The sequence below is a fragment of the Folsomia candida genome, unplaced genomic scaffold (assembly GCF_002217175.1).
Source record: "Folsomia candida strain VU population unplaced genomic scaffold, ASM221717v1 Fcan01_Sc023, whole genome shotgun sequence".
Classification (NCBI taxonomy): Eukaryota; Metazoa; Arthropoda; class Collembola; order Entomobryomorpha; family Isotomidae; genus Folsomia; species Folsomia candida.
In genome coordinates, this window is record NW_019091215.1 from 1,854,440 (window position 1) to 1,869,072 (window position 14,633).

Sequence of the window (14,633 nt, forward strand, 5' to 3'; positions counted from 1 at the left end):
CACCACAACCAGGCTGCACCACAACCAGGCCACACCGCAACCAGGCTGCACCACAACCAGGCTGCACCACAACCAGGCTGCACCGAAACCAGGCTGCACCACAACCAGGCCACACCACAACCAGGCTGCACCACAACCAGGCTGCACCGAAACCAGGCTGCACCACAACCAGGCTGCACCACAACCAGGCCACACCACAACCAGGCCACACCGCAACCAGGCTGCACCACAACCAGGCTGCACCACAACCAGGCTGCACCACAACCAGGCTGCACCGAAACCAGGCTGCACCACAACCAGGCTGCACCGAAACCAGGCTGCACCGCAACCGGCCTGCACCACAACCAGTCTGCACCACAACTGAACCACCCAAACCACCCAAATCACCCAAACCAACTGAACCACCAGGAGGAGTGAAAGTGCCAAGTAGAAGAACAAGTGTTAGAAACTTTGCGACGCCGAGGTCACTGGATTTACGACCCCAAAGCAAGAAAGTGAGCTATCAGTGAGCGGCGCCGTAACAGTATTGTTGGCTGCACGTGCAAATGTAACAATGGACAATGGAGTTAAAAATCTAAGTTTATCCTTAGATAATTTAAAGGAATGAGTGGAAAAATAGTTTTAAGATGGCTTAATTTAATATCTTATGTACTAGGGAACCTTCCAACCTGCCGGTCGAACCCAAGGTTCCCACTTAAAATAAAATGTGCACAATACATAACTTTTGATGTTAACTGGAGAAGTAATATGAAGTAATATGAAGTCTAGAAATATTACGATATCATGCCACGCAAAAAATTACACCATAGTACCAGCACCGGTGGAAGGATTTCGCGAGTTCTGTGGTATTTGGTCCAGGTTTGAATGCAAAATTAATTAGCGAATCAGAAGGAGTCCAATAACCTATTTTCAATTTGGAATCGCACTATAAAATGATTATGAAAACATTACAAAATTTGTAAGAAATTTCAATTTTTACTACTCATATAATCAGGTTTGCGTTGTCATCCAGTAAAATAAAATATTTGTTCTGTATTACTGTAACCTAACCTTGACCTGAATTTACTGGTCAGTCTTCCACAACATTTTTTACAATTGTTGACCGTACTCATATGTATTGTACCTTGCCTTCAAGTTTTACGATGTAGGTCATCCGGTACAAAAAGGTAAAATACCAACATCACACCTTTCCTTAGGGATTAAGAATTTTCTAATCCTCTTTTAAGAAACCCTTGAGTATTATGGTTCATGTAAAAATATTAGAGTTTTTTTCTTCATAAAATGCCTCTGTTAAAATTCTCACTGTTCCCCCAATTGTTAACCGATTTCAAAAATTTAAACTGTTTTAGAAACTTGGGAAAATTTACTCAATTCCGTGTTCCCATATATTCAAAATATGACCACACGCCCTAGAAATTAAGATCCCATAACACGCAATATTTGTTTAAAAAAAGCTCTAATTTTTTTACATGAACCATAATATTTGTGTTGGCCTTACCTTTCATTGCGGACACAGTATCCTTAGGAGGAGAGTACGCCAACCTGATAATGACAGATCTTGATGTCCTTTGGATATATGGTAGTACCCCCTCTGAAAGTAAAAAGTGTGAAGCGGTTTGATGCCATGGCCCAATTTACGCCCGTCACACCCCTTTGAAGGCGCGCCCGATGCCAAACTAGCTGCACTAAAAAATTCGCCAAAAATCCAATTTTGTTCGGATTTTCATAATAATTATATATTTGTGATCCCAGATAGTCGCTTTATCATATTCAGTTGCAAAATTAACTTTTCAGAAATTTTCAATATTTTCGAATATTTCCTGAAAAGGGCATGGCTTGAAAAAATTCAAAATTCCAAAAAAGTTCAGATTGATATCAGATATGATAAAGCAACTATTTGGGATCATAAATATGTAACTATTATGAAAATCCGAACAAAATTGGATATTTGGCAAATTTTTTAGTGCAGCTAGTTTGGCATCGGGCACGCCTTCAAAGGGGTGTGACGGGCGTAAATTGGGCCATGGCATCAAACCGCTTCACACTTTTTACTTTTAGAGGGGGTACTACCATATATCCAAAGGACATCAAGATCTGTCATTATCAGGTTGGCGTACTCTCCTCCTTAGTAAAAATATGCTCGTGAATTGGCTTTTTTGCATTAAATAAAATACATAATACGCTAACAAATTATTATCTTGCTACATGTAACTATGATTCATTCAAACTATAATTAAAACTACGACGCCAATGCCCAGAAACTAATATTTAGTTTCGGAGTTAAAAAACTTCGAATTAATTTTAATTCCTTGTGGTATTATGGTTGATACATTAAATTTATATTAAATTTATATTTAAATTAAATTTATATTTAAATTAAATTTAAACTTATTTGTCTCTTATTAAAAGAAATTGGACGCCACAAAGTTTGCACTTAAAAAAGTCTTCAATATAAAAATATAAAAATTACAATCTTGTCATTGCAATCATGATTTGGGTTGCGCATTTAAAAAACTTTCACAAAATAATTTTACCCATCAAGTTATCCAGCACTGATCTTTTTGACACATTTACCTCTGAAAAACAGCTTTTTGTGAAAAAAAAGATTGGCTTCAACCTAAAATTTCATTCCAGTCGCCTTCCTCTCCTCAAGGGAACAGGGTCGGATCCAGATTAGAAAATACACACCGTTTATGTAAATCACATAGTTATTTTCCATACAAACAAGGTTTAATTTGCGTAAGTTTTTAAACATAAAACCGGTTGCAAATTATTAACCATCCGCGTAGTATAATCAAATGTACACTATGTTTAATAATGTTTCCCGTTTTCGTAATAAACTGCAACCAACTGACACATAGTACAAATCAACCTATAGAAATTAAAAAATAAAATAAAGAATAACAAAGGTTTACCTTTTGTTAAGCAATTATTGTAGAATAAACAAAACATTTAATTTTTCCAGCAAGATTTCGTCCAAACGAATATCCACCATGAAGATAACCCCGTTCCTTATCATTACCCTCTGTTTGGGCCTACCTGCCAACTGTCAAAAGACAGGTAACAACCTCTAAATCCATAGCAATTTTAATATCCTCTCTACATAAAATCTTCATAACAAATCATTACCGTATGCAATTATCTATTGTTATTCTCTTCATGAACGTTATAAATATATACATAAATTTTGAAACATTTTACTCTATTTGTTATTAACTTTTTCCGTGTGTGGTAAAAAAATTTGTGAAAATTATTATTACGCCATCCAGTTCAATCGTATGCATCTAATATGACAAAGTATCAAAGTCACTCCACACGGTAATAATTTGTTAACCTGTTAGCTTGAGGGAAACTAATGTTTGAGCCTTGTACAGATTTCTGCCAGAAACTGTACGCCATGTGTGAAGAAGATCACGGTGCATTCACCAACTGCTTGGAAGGTCAGAGTGTGAATTACGCAATTTGTATGTTCCCTGCCGGCGATGCATTTCAAAATCACTGCAACGCCATCAACTGCTCCATCAGCGAAAGCTCTCCCGGCCGAACGATGTGTAGTTGTTACAAGTAAAAACCATTTTTTATCGTTACCATGGAAATCTATCGTTCGAATACATAATTCAGCTCACACTAATTTAATTTCTTTCAAATTTGACATCATTTTCTACAATACTTGTCTCACAAATTGTACAACTTGTTTACAACTTGTTACAAAACGAATAAACGGAAATTTCAGAAAATTTTTTTAAATTTATTGACCTCGACTTTCTTACTTTTGCTACTAATAAAATTTCATAAGCCCGAATTCTCTTTGTTAAGCATTTCAAAACAAATCTTGAACAAATAAGAATTGACATGTAATTTCCATACGTAAAAATTTTTATCACGACTTTGCCAAAAAGTAAACCGCATTATCTCCAATGAATTGTTGTTGTTCATATGAAGAAGAGTTTATCTTAAAGAAAGTAGACCATTTTGATAGAACATATCCGAGTTCCTTAACATACTTTATCAATATCTTTTCTTGAAACACGCAGGCTTACATATAGATACCTTCTAGAATAAAAGTCACCATTTATTTATTTATAAGTGTTTTCAAAACACATAACGGATTTCTGACACCAGAAAATTCTATGTCCACATAAGCAAATATACCCATTAACAAAACACTCCATCCTATCCAGCATCGTTTCCATCATGTCATATTCCGTCATCTTCCGCCTCCTCATTTTAAATCACTTCGTCCCCCGAATTACCTCCCACCATTGCTATGTCACCCTAAAATGGACGGGATTGGACGATACCGTTTGTTCCCCTTATTTCAACCCCAATCAGCAAAACCTCTTGAAATTCACAAATTTTAATTCTCTCACACCCATCAATCCATCAATTTTAGTCAAACCTTGAACATATTTTGTATCTGGCCTGATCTAAAATTTTCCCCCGTATCAATTTAAACACACCTTTCATTGTGTTCAGATTCACATATTCCAACAGAAAGGCCTCCCTTATCCTCACTATGATGTCAAAGATTTCCAATTCTTCAACTTTTATTTAACCAGAGTCGATTCAATCTTTATCTTTCGGACGAAATAAATATTTTTTACAGTGCACTCATTTTGGGCCCTAATTATACAGATAGAATTTGAACCCTAGGATCCCTTCTTGTAATGACTCAAGTATTCTTTGTCCGTTATAATGAATATTATAATTGGAGCACCCGTAGACCAAAAAATTAAATTAATAGATCTTCACACGCACAAGTATCCATTTCCAAGACATATTAATTATAATAGCTAGAATAAACAACAAAATACGATTTATTACCACATTATTTTTATGGAGCTCATGCTCAGAAATTTTATCTTTTTTATTAATCTTCAAAATCATTGATTCAGAATCATGGTTTTTTTAATGCCCTGTATAATAAAAATTTCCATTGTGGAATTCTTTTTTAGATAACACACTGCATGTAAACCAGAATAAACAGTTTAATCAGATATGGTTTCGAAAATATTTTCCCAAGTAATACTCTGCAATATTGTTACCTCAATATTACTCATCTCCCAGAAAGCTAATGAGAGTGAGACTATGGTCAATCTTTTATAGTTAAATCTTTTTTTGCTGCCGCTAATTTCCCTACAGATTTTATCCTAATTTACTTCATGATCCAATATTTCGAAAACTTTTTAAACTTAGGAAATCCATCATCTATTGAAAAAAATAATTCGAGTTTCGATAACCCGAGATATTTAACATTACAAAGTCGGCCACCTGTTAATTCTAAAATCAAAAAACGCTCTAATTTTACTTGACCAACCATACCAGAGCTATTTAGATCTGTACCCTTGCGAATATATTTTGGCGATGAAACGAAATTGAACAAATATACAACCTCTGCCCCCCACGTGGCCACCACATTATCTTGCTCATCCGTAAGGCCAAGTAAAAAAATGTTTCGTAATAGTGTCTCCATAAATGATGTCACGGCAAATGGTGGTAAGAATGTAAAAGTTTTACGCGCAAAAGCATTTATTATAGACACAGTAATTTACCTTCAATCATCGCATCAACGTCATGTTTTCTGCTAAATTGTTTGAAGTCTATCAAGGCCAAATTCGTATCATTTCTTTCACCCGCTAAAAATGCGGCCGTGTTCAGCCCAATTTCTCCCACCGATTCCGGTCTCGTGACTTGAACATAAATTCCAAGAATTTGTGTGTTCTTCTCTCCAAGGGTTGAATGTCTTTGCAAGAAGAGCAACACGTCCGGCCAATTAGACTCATTTTTTCCTTTCGCTTGCGGAGACACGATAAACGCTTGCGGTGAGAATTCTTGGTCGATGAAAAATCCAACATGTTTCTCACGTAGTTTCAATTCCCTTTCCACATCGTTTTCTTCCAGTCGGGGAAATAGCGTCCAATCTGGCTTGGTCGCACTAAACGACAACAAAAGGGACACATGGTTCCTAAGGTTTTGACCAACCCCGGGCAAATCTTGCTTAACCGGAAGTCACGCCTCTACCAAGACGGACCTCGGACCCAGGCCGGACTTCATGAGAAGGAGGGGCGAGGAAAAGGTACCCGCAGAAATAATAACTTCCTTCGACGCATGCGCGATTTGTGGCATCCCGTGGCGAAAGTAGGTAACACCATACGCTCGTTTGTTGTCATCAATGAGAATCTAGGCACTAAAAGAAAATTTCACGTAGAAGATTCTTCGCTACAATTATCGGAAATGAACCCTCGTACATTTTGAACTTCTGAGTATCGCAACACTTTCAAGGAAGTTCGAGTAGATTCGATTGGTTTAACGAAAGCCGTGTATGTGCTGACTCGTTCCCCTTTCAAGACCGATTTTACCGCTGGCGCAAATCCTGCGCATATTACAACAATTTATTATGATTATTTGTGCTTGTATTTTTATTATGGGATTGAGAGTCATAATTTTTTTTCGAGGTATTGTAAACACTTTACACAAACCTTCTGCTTGTTGCCCGTTGGAGTCTACAGCATTAAAACCAAGTCCTTTTGCCGACTGCACCCATCCATCCATTGTGCCTGGCCAGTCTGTCTCCACATGGAAAGGGCCCACATTGCCGTAAAATTCTGAAATATAAATGAATATTTGCATCAGGATTAATTCATTTACGACTTCTTATTTACCTTCTTCCTCAAGTCACGTCATGCTAAATATTTCACGTGACAGTGCCGACTTATAGGACCCTCGCTACATTAATGTCCCGCTCTGGTCACCAACTCAGCCGTAGAAACTACTTTACGATCATGTACTACTACTCGATACTCGATTTACATGAAATTAAACTTACTGTGTTTCTCCTCCTCATTGACAAGACGGCCATTAAAATTTTCAAGTTTCTTGAAATGCTGCAGGAGACTAGCGTATTACCACGATTCGTCACCAGTTAGCCTAGAAAAGTTATCATAGTCTTGGGGAGAGCCTCGATTGTACATATTCCCATTATGTGACCAAGAACCTCCCATCATACGACCTGTCGTGGACACGAGCATCTAAATGGAAATGGTATTTAAGTATTTACATAACTGCTAGAAAATATAATCAATACATATTACTTAAATATAGTTCAACTTACCCCACCAACGGAATTAGATTTGATTCTGAGCCTGGAATAGGTAGTTGATAGTTGGATGATTTTCCACAATGTTGTTGAGGTACGGATTGTACGTAGCTGGCACCGGGTTGCCTCCAGCCTCCAACAGAAGAACGCTAAAACGTTCCGACAGCCGACCAGCCAAAACACATCCAGCCGCACCACCTCCAACTAAATACAAGAAATAATGAGTTTTTAAATCATTTGTCATATTTCAGGGGCTGTCCATAAATTATGTCACGTGATAGGAGAATTTAAATGTGACAAACCAAACTAAAAAAAAGTTTTCGGGTGTGCCGTGGTCAATAGTCGGATATTTTTGTGACCCAATTTTTTATAAGCTAATAGAAAACCAAATAGAATTTAGATAGCACTTGCCTATCACAAAGTCGAACGTCTTAATAACCGGAAGGCTCCGGTCGGGCGCCAATTCATCCAGGGTCATCTCCAAATCATCTTCTCGAAATTGGTCGGCATAGTACTGGATGGATAGTGCCATCGAAGCAATTATAAAGGCTGATAATTGCATCGTTTCAATTATTTGTGGAAACTTCTTTCCACGTACAAAAAATTAATTGGTGTTTTACACTATAAATAACTGCCAACATGCGTAGAGCACGAAAATGGGAAAAATGATCTTCTTAGGCTATGCAACATTGTGCTTAAATACCCATCCGTACGTGCCTATACAATGTCTAGCTTATAAATAGAACGACACATGTTTTTATGTTTGCTTCTGAAATTAAATTCTATACTGAAATGAAGTCATTATTTACATTGTGTTGGCATCATTAACCTATTTATTTATTAATAACTACATATTTACATTATACGAACAAGTAGAGCTTTGCATGCGTCATCAAGTCTCAGCAGAGAACAGATTTTATTACGCTAGAGTCATAAAGATTTATTTCAGGTAGACACGGCGTCTTCCACACAGCCAATGCCTTACTAGTGGCAAGATGTTTAACTGGAGCCAAATGGGACGTGATATCTGCCAACGCATTTATTTTTTTCATTTCCAACAAGTTTGTTTGCATATATGGATGACAATTTTATTTCTAATGTGTACTTTTATTATTTTATTGATCTATAATCTAACAAAAAAGTTAGGTATGAATGAAACAAATGTGTAAAAAAATTAGAATACACAATTTGTTTTGCCAATCCTACTTGAAAGAAATGCTGAGTATATGAAATGTTAACATTCTTAATGTAATTTACTGTTTCTTGGTTAGGGCAAGGTGGCCCCAAAAAACTGAACATGCTGTGGGGTACATGCTCGATTTATTTCTTTAAGTCCTCAATTTGTGTTCATTTCAATCCCAACTTATATTAGTTTCTGAAGAGGGGATAGGATATTTTTTTTAATGTTTAAAATTTCTATCTGCATGGTACTACCAGTGAGGAATTTAATGTGGTTGCAACAGGCCAAAAGTCTGGACAACCATAAAGTTGCCCGTCTTTGACATCTAACCTAATGTGTGAAATATTAGCATAAATAGCATTTTAAGTCGTTAGGGGCGACAAATGTGTAAGTACATTTATCGACCTCAATTTCAGGTATTTATGTAAGAAGTGAAGAACATAAAACTCGTGGGGGTAATTTCAACTCGATTAATCTGAGATGGCTTATTCACAAGTGACTCGTGGAAGGTGGATGTACATATTTTGAAAACCTTGCCTGCTATTGGGTAGAGTGAGACTGCACTGCAGGATTCACTTTTAAGGCAACGCAATTTTGTGTCGAGATTTTGCCAACTAACAATTCCACATACAATAAGGAAGATCTTATGGTCTGTGTAAAATTAATAGTCCATTTTCTGTTAGTTGGGCGAAGCGCTGATCGGTCACTTGTCGGGTGATTTGAAAATTTTTAATGGTTTTGTAAACTTTAGATGTCATAGAAAATTTAAAATTTCCGTTTTTTTCAATGCGTTAAGAATTGTATCATCGGCCACCTAAACTCTTAGAAAAATCCGGCCTATTAATTTTACACACACCATAGTCGAGTTATAGTAAGGGTTCAAGGGCGTGTAATTTCAAATAACGTAATGATAGCGCGATTGAAAAACTGATATATGGGTAGGAGTTTCTTACAATCCACATATATTGAACATACTTAATTGAAAATTACCTAGACTAGTCAAAATTGCATTATGCAAGAGGGTGTCCACTAATTTTTATTAGAGAGCTGAACAATGGGAACGATGAAAAGATCAAAGGCTACCGGGAAATTCAGTTGCTGTCAATCTTGGCAAATAACTTTTGGAAGTTTCCCCTGATTCAAATACTTCTAGGAGCTTGGCTGGTTGCTGCAATTGTCTAACTTTACATTGTGATCAAGCTAGTTGACCAAATTCCTGCCGAGCAAGCCATCATGTTTGCACTAACCTTGGTTGAAAGTGCGACTATGATCATGCTTCAGTTCAAGCTGTTGGCAGACCCTTGCATCGCCTCGAAGCAGCTTTTTCAACATCGGAAGAGACTTCCAGGCGGAGGAAGCAAATGGATTCGTTGCTATGTCAGATCCTGCTCACAATACCAAATAAAAATGGCGGATGGAAGATTCTTCGATAAAACTACGCCCCTCATTGTATGGCAGTTTGTTGTTGATCGGGTTGTTAATTGTTTGCTTAAGTAATTAGTTAGAAAAAATGAGCTTATTCGGTTTGATGTAAAATTTATTTCAGGTTACAATTGGAAGAATTCTGATAACCTTCATTATCACAATGCTTTCTCTTGTGTTATAAATTCCTCTAAGTACTATGAAATCATTTTCAGCACTTGATCTACTAAGTAATTTTATTCTGCTGTAAATATAAATAATTTATTGAAATTCGTTTAACTTGATTCGGTCAACACTCTACTAAAAATTTGTTGCAATTGGATAAAATTTCTGAATAAATACATGTATACATTTTCACGTCAAATTTAATGAATCGCGACATCCGCACAGTTTCTGAACGTCTGGGCTGGCTCTCGGTTCAAACAGCTTTCCCAATCTACAGAAAATATAAATTTAAACTTTCCACCTTAAACGAGTGACTCACTTTCCGCAAATCTCAACCTACCCGCCGGTCCAGGGTATGAAGTTCGATACGTCCATCGAATCGTGCATCTGTTGCAAGTCACCCCGGCGGGGAGTTGAACCCGAGCGGTGACCTCGACAGTACCCACGAAGTGTGGGACGCACATCCGGTCATCGATTCGAACCTCTTCAGAACCTCCGACGATAGGCAACTTATAAAAACAGTTATCAGTTTCCTGTTGATTTGGGCAAAGCTCAACCTCATAGGAGCCGTAATGTGGGGCATCAAAGTTCCCGACGACTTCAATTATCTGGTGGGAAAAATCCAATATTTTAAATAATTTAATATCTTAAATCCAAAATATGAATGTAGTTAATAGCTATTCTTGCACAATTTTAACTACGTGGTAAGGTCAAAGGTTGAAGTGTTTAGGTCATGGAAACGGGAGATTCGAAAGATTATAGCGAAAATTATAGTCTTCGACGTACCGTATCAATTAATCAAGAATACATTTTTATTTACTTAATTTAGCTAAGTAACCTTTCTACTCTCGAAAACTACTTTAAATTTTTCACAACAATTTGTCAACTCATGATAAAGGTATAAGGTTTTGTATCATGTGAGTGGACTCTTTACTTGTTGGATTAACTGTAATCCCACCCTCTCAAATAAAATAATCCCCCCTACATACCGATCCACTAGTATAATTCCTGACGATGACGCCCTTGTCATAAATCCCGCCCTGGTTCGCCGTCGATTCCCCCGGCGCGTCGCCACACCTCCCACAGCTGGAATACTGCATGTCTTGGTTCACATTGCCGCACCAGACGCCCGTATTGTCCCACCAGTAGGGCTGATTCGTCCCGAACTCTGGCCTCAGTTGGATGGACGTCCGCGCAATGGGATCCTTCATGTAGCCGTGGGACTCCACCCGCCCAACGGCATGGAGGATCCCGACAAGTGCAAAGGAAAGAATGAACTTCATCGTTAAAAATAAATTATTATTTTCTCGTGAAAACTTAATGTGTGCTACCATGGGCGAGAATCATGTCTCTTTTCATCCACGATTTCAAGTGTTTATCACCATAGTTTTCGCGATAAAATTAATTGCATCTGTTGTCTTGTCAATCAAGGTTATGCACACCACACCAAAGCACGTTCCTCACCATTCAGATAACAAGTCCTTTGTTTTGGTAGGGTTACAAATATTGGTGACTAATTAATATTAACAGTTGTGCGATGGTCGAGGTATTGACTTTGTGGCATTGTGCAGTTGCTCTATGTACTCCATATAAACATAGATAGGCGAATCATTAAGGAGCTCACCCTGGTGGATTCACACACCACGCTAAAAACCACATTTAATTTAAGACAAGTTTAACTCCAGTATTGGAGCTGTGTGAGATTTAGCTTCACTCAAAAATTTCGCCACATTTTTAACATTGGAGTAATTTGTTATCGGCGCTCTAGAGAACTCTAAAAAAAAGGATGTCGCAACTGGGAGTTGAACCCATGGTATGTACCATTTGTGATGAAACACTGCTTGCCATTTGGCTATGGTAGAAATTTTATAATTTGGCCGCGTTTTTCTTGAACGTGACTTGTCGGTCTAATTATGAAATACATGCGATAGCATTGCATGCCCTGGTTGGCATCAGATTAATTTGTGATCAAAATAGGCATCAAATGTTCTGCACATGAGCAAGCGTACAACCCTACGCGTGTTTATCATGCATAAATTAATGCGCAATGAAGTGTTTATTTACTTATCTTATTTTTTAGGTTAGGTTAGTCTATTGGTGTGCGGGTTGAGCTGGAAATAATTTTGCAACCGCTCAATCAAAATTAATGATGATAAGTATTGTGTTTTTGTGATGATAAGTACGCCAAAGTTGTAAAAATGTTGCATGAATTGGCCACGCGAGATGATGCAACCGTTATGTATACATTGCACATATACAGAACTGATAAAGAATGTGTATTACGTACGACTCGCAATTTTCATGACGTTCACTAACCGGACGTCTGCAAAACGACTGGGGACACTTCCGAGGTGTCAACCGAGCTAAGGGTCGACACTCATCCCAAATTGAGCACAAAGCATGACTTTTTCAACAAAGTGAAGGAATTGCCTGTAAAACTCACTTTTCGGCAACTTGCCAAAAAGTAAGTCAAAAGTTGTCGCAACGACTTTTATGGCGAGACTATGACTATCGAGTACGTTAAGGTTAAAGTTATCAACTGGACCTTCATTCTTCCTCTGCATAACTATAATCGTACATCTGCTGATGAGAATCATATTATCTATCTAATTATGAAACAATGTTGCAAATGTTTCAAAACCGGAATATCATACAGAGCTTTTTAACAGTAAACCGTTTAAACCATCGTTTGCGTATATTATGATTTTTATTAAAGGTTTATTTATTGTATTATTTTATCTAGATAAACAAATATACAACACACAAGTGTATCTACATACACAACACATACATACATGTTTATTATGTAGGTGTGCTTATGTACTTATACACAAACCGTTTCTTATCTATGTATCAACATGATTTGGATTTGGACATCTAAGTCATTATGTTTATACTCTGCGAAAATTGTACGCGCTAACTTTTTCACTTTATTCCACTTTAAAATTAATTACTTCTTACCTAACTCTGTCACTGCGACGGCGATACGAATAATTTTGTCAGCAGCCTCGGTTCTTGAATTTTTGTAATGTCTGAATAATATTAGAGCGTATATTTTTACAATTACGCGACCAACATAGAACCTGCATTCTATAAGAAGCACTACACAAGCAAGACAAATTATACTACCTGATAGAATAAATATTGTTGACCACTTTCCCTCTAGGCTGGCAATATTTATAGGTTTAAATCCCTTTGTTTTATTAAACACAATGGCGGGTGCGCGATTAGAATTTACCCTGCTCAAATCTTCTTTTAATATAAGCGTCAATATCCCAGCTTCTGATACCCTTTTAAATCTTTCCACAATTTTTGATTTCCATCCATGCTGGAATAATATACCTATCGGATAAGGTTCCAATGTTTGACTACTTCTGAAAAATTTTATATCGGTGTATTTTCTTGATAGAAATTCATACTCCAATCTAACGTCTGAAGATTTTCCAATGAAAACCGTCTTCTCACATTGCACAACCTCTCGTTCAATTTTACTCCGGATTCCTGAATAACTTAAGTTTTTACTGAAATAACTAAAACCAATTGGAAAGAAGGCATGTTTTGGATTGAATAGGTAGTGTAGTATAGATGATGGCTTGATGCAAAATCTACCAAATAATCTACATCACCTTTGAAGAACCGTTCCCAGATATCATCTTGGTCTTCAATGTCATCATCCTCAACGTCGTCATCCTCAACGTCGTCATCCTTAACGTCGTCATCCTTAATGTCATCATCATCAACGTCGTCACCCTCAATGTCGACATCTTCAATGTTATCATCCCCAATATCGTCATCTTCAACGTCGTCATCCTCAGTATCGTCGTCTTCATTGCCGTCATTTTCAATACCGTCGTCATTAATGTCATCGCCATAAATCTCATTACCCAAATTTTCCTTAGCTCGGCCAGAAAAGATAAAAGATAACCGACAAAATGATACACGAGACTTAATAATATCAAGGCTGTAGCGGTTGCGAACACCTATCAACCGACGGTCTTTCGGTGGCACGAATACGATAGTTAATACCATGTTGAGAACACTAAAAGACATTTGACTATCTAAATCCTCAGAATCGGAATACATCATTTGTAAGTCGCAGTCACTTAAATTTCCAAGTAAATCAGTAACACTTGAGACATTTTGAATATCCGCGGCATGCACAAATTTAGTAAAAATTAAGGCCAAACGCCACAATTTAAACAGTGAGTTTGTCAAACGCATTCTGTTGGTATTAGGTATGCAAAACACGTAATAAGTGAAGTCATATGGCCAAATTGTATTCTACTTGACAAAAATAGTATAGGCTAAATATTTATGCCCAGAAATACGTTCCAGTCGAATTAATTCATCAAGAAGCACAGACGTAAAAACGCCATAAAAGATTTGCTGAATATTTTCCTAGGTTATTAATCTTATCAACTGCACTGATCCTTGTATGTATGTACTATATGGGGTGACCAGACTACTCATTAATAGAGACAGCCAGGCCAGCGGCGGTAGCGCATTTAAGGCTAATTGCCGACTCCCCTAAGGACACTTGCGTTTAATATTGCGAATTCTGCCATTCGCGATCGTTTAAAAATCTTCCAGACTTAGCAATAAACCTTGCTAACCTGGCAAACGGCATTTCAAGTAATTCCTCGGAGGTCAGATAAAGCCCTTCGAGTACTACAAGTCTAGTCATCGCAAAACAATCACACTCTGTAATAAAGTGATACCCTGTTTCCTTCCCCTGTCCGCACAAGCAGCCAGGGGAGGACACCAGGTTCA

General features: G+C 37.4%; 3 protein-coding genes across 13 annotated transcripts in view; all 3 read right to left on the reverse strand.

Moving 5' to 3' along the window:
* Window positions 1-14,633, reverse strand: part of LOC110858869 — a 123,615-nt gene that overhangs the window by 69,600 nt on the left and 39,382 nt on the right. The window lies entirely within an intron of this gene.
* Window positions 7,125-7,658, reverse strand: LOC110858912 ((R)-mandelonitrile lyase 1). The gene is made up of 2 exons (XM_035859005.1): window positions 7,508-7,658; window positions 7,125-7,300 (listed from the first exon to the last, which is right to left on the reverse strand). The coding sequence occupies exons 1-2, from the start codon at window positions 7,656-7,658 to the stop codon at window positions 7,125-7,127; spliced, it is 327 nt and encodes a 108-aa protein (XP_035714898.1).
* Window positions 9,950-11,198, reverse strand: LOC118438611. The gene is made up of 3 exons (XM_035859150.1): window positions 10,853-11,198; window positions 10,204-10,471; window positions 9,950-10,134 (listed from the first exon to the last, which is right to left on the reverse strand). Exons 1-3 carry the CDS (start codon window positions 11,195-11,197, stop codon window positions 10,064-10,066), a joined length of 684 nt encoding a protein of 227 aa, XP_035715043.1. The 5' UTR covers window position 11,198; the 3' UTR covers window positions 9,950-10,063.

Bases quoted from the DNA above. Each gene is read 5' to 3' on its own strand.
- LOC110858912 (XM_035859005.1), bottom strand. From the start codon at position 7,658: ATGCAATTATCAGCCTTTATAATTGCTTCGATGGCACTATCCATCCAG. The intron at 7,301-7,507 runs GCAAGTGCTATC...TCTTGTATTTAG, and splicing joins GACGTTCGACTTTGTGATAG to TTGGAGGTGGTGCGGCTGGA.
- LOC118438611 (XM_035859150.1), bottom strand. From the start codon at position 11,197: ATGGTAGCACACATTAAGTTTTCACGAGAAAATAATAATTTATTTTTA. The intron at 10,472-10,852 runs GTATGTAGGGGG...TTTTCCCACCAG, and splicing joins GGAATTATACTAGTGGATCG to ATAATTGAAGTCGTCGGGAA. The intron at 10,135-10,203 runs GTAGGTTGAGAT...TATTTTCTGTAG, and splicing joins TTCATACCCTGGACCGGCGG to ATTGGGAAAGCTGTTTGAAC.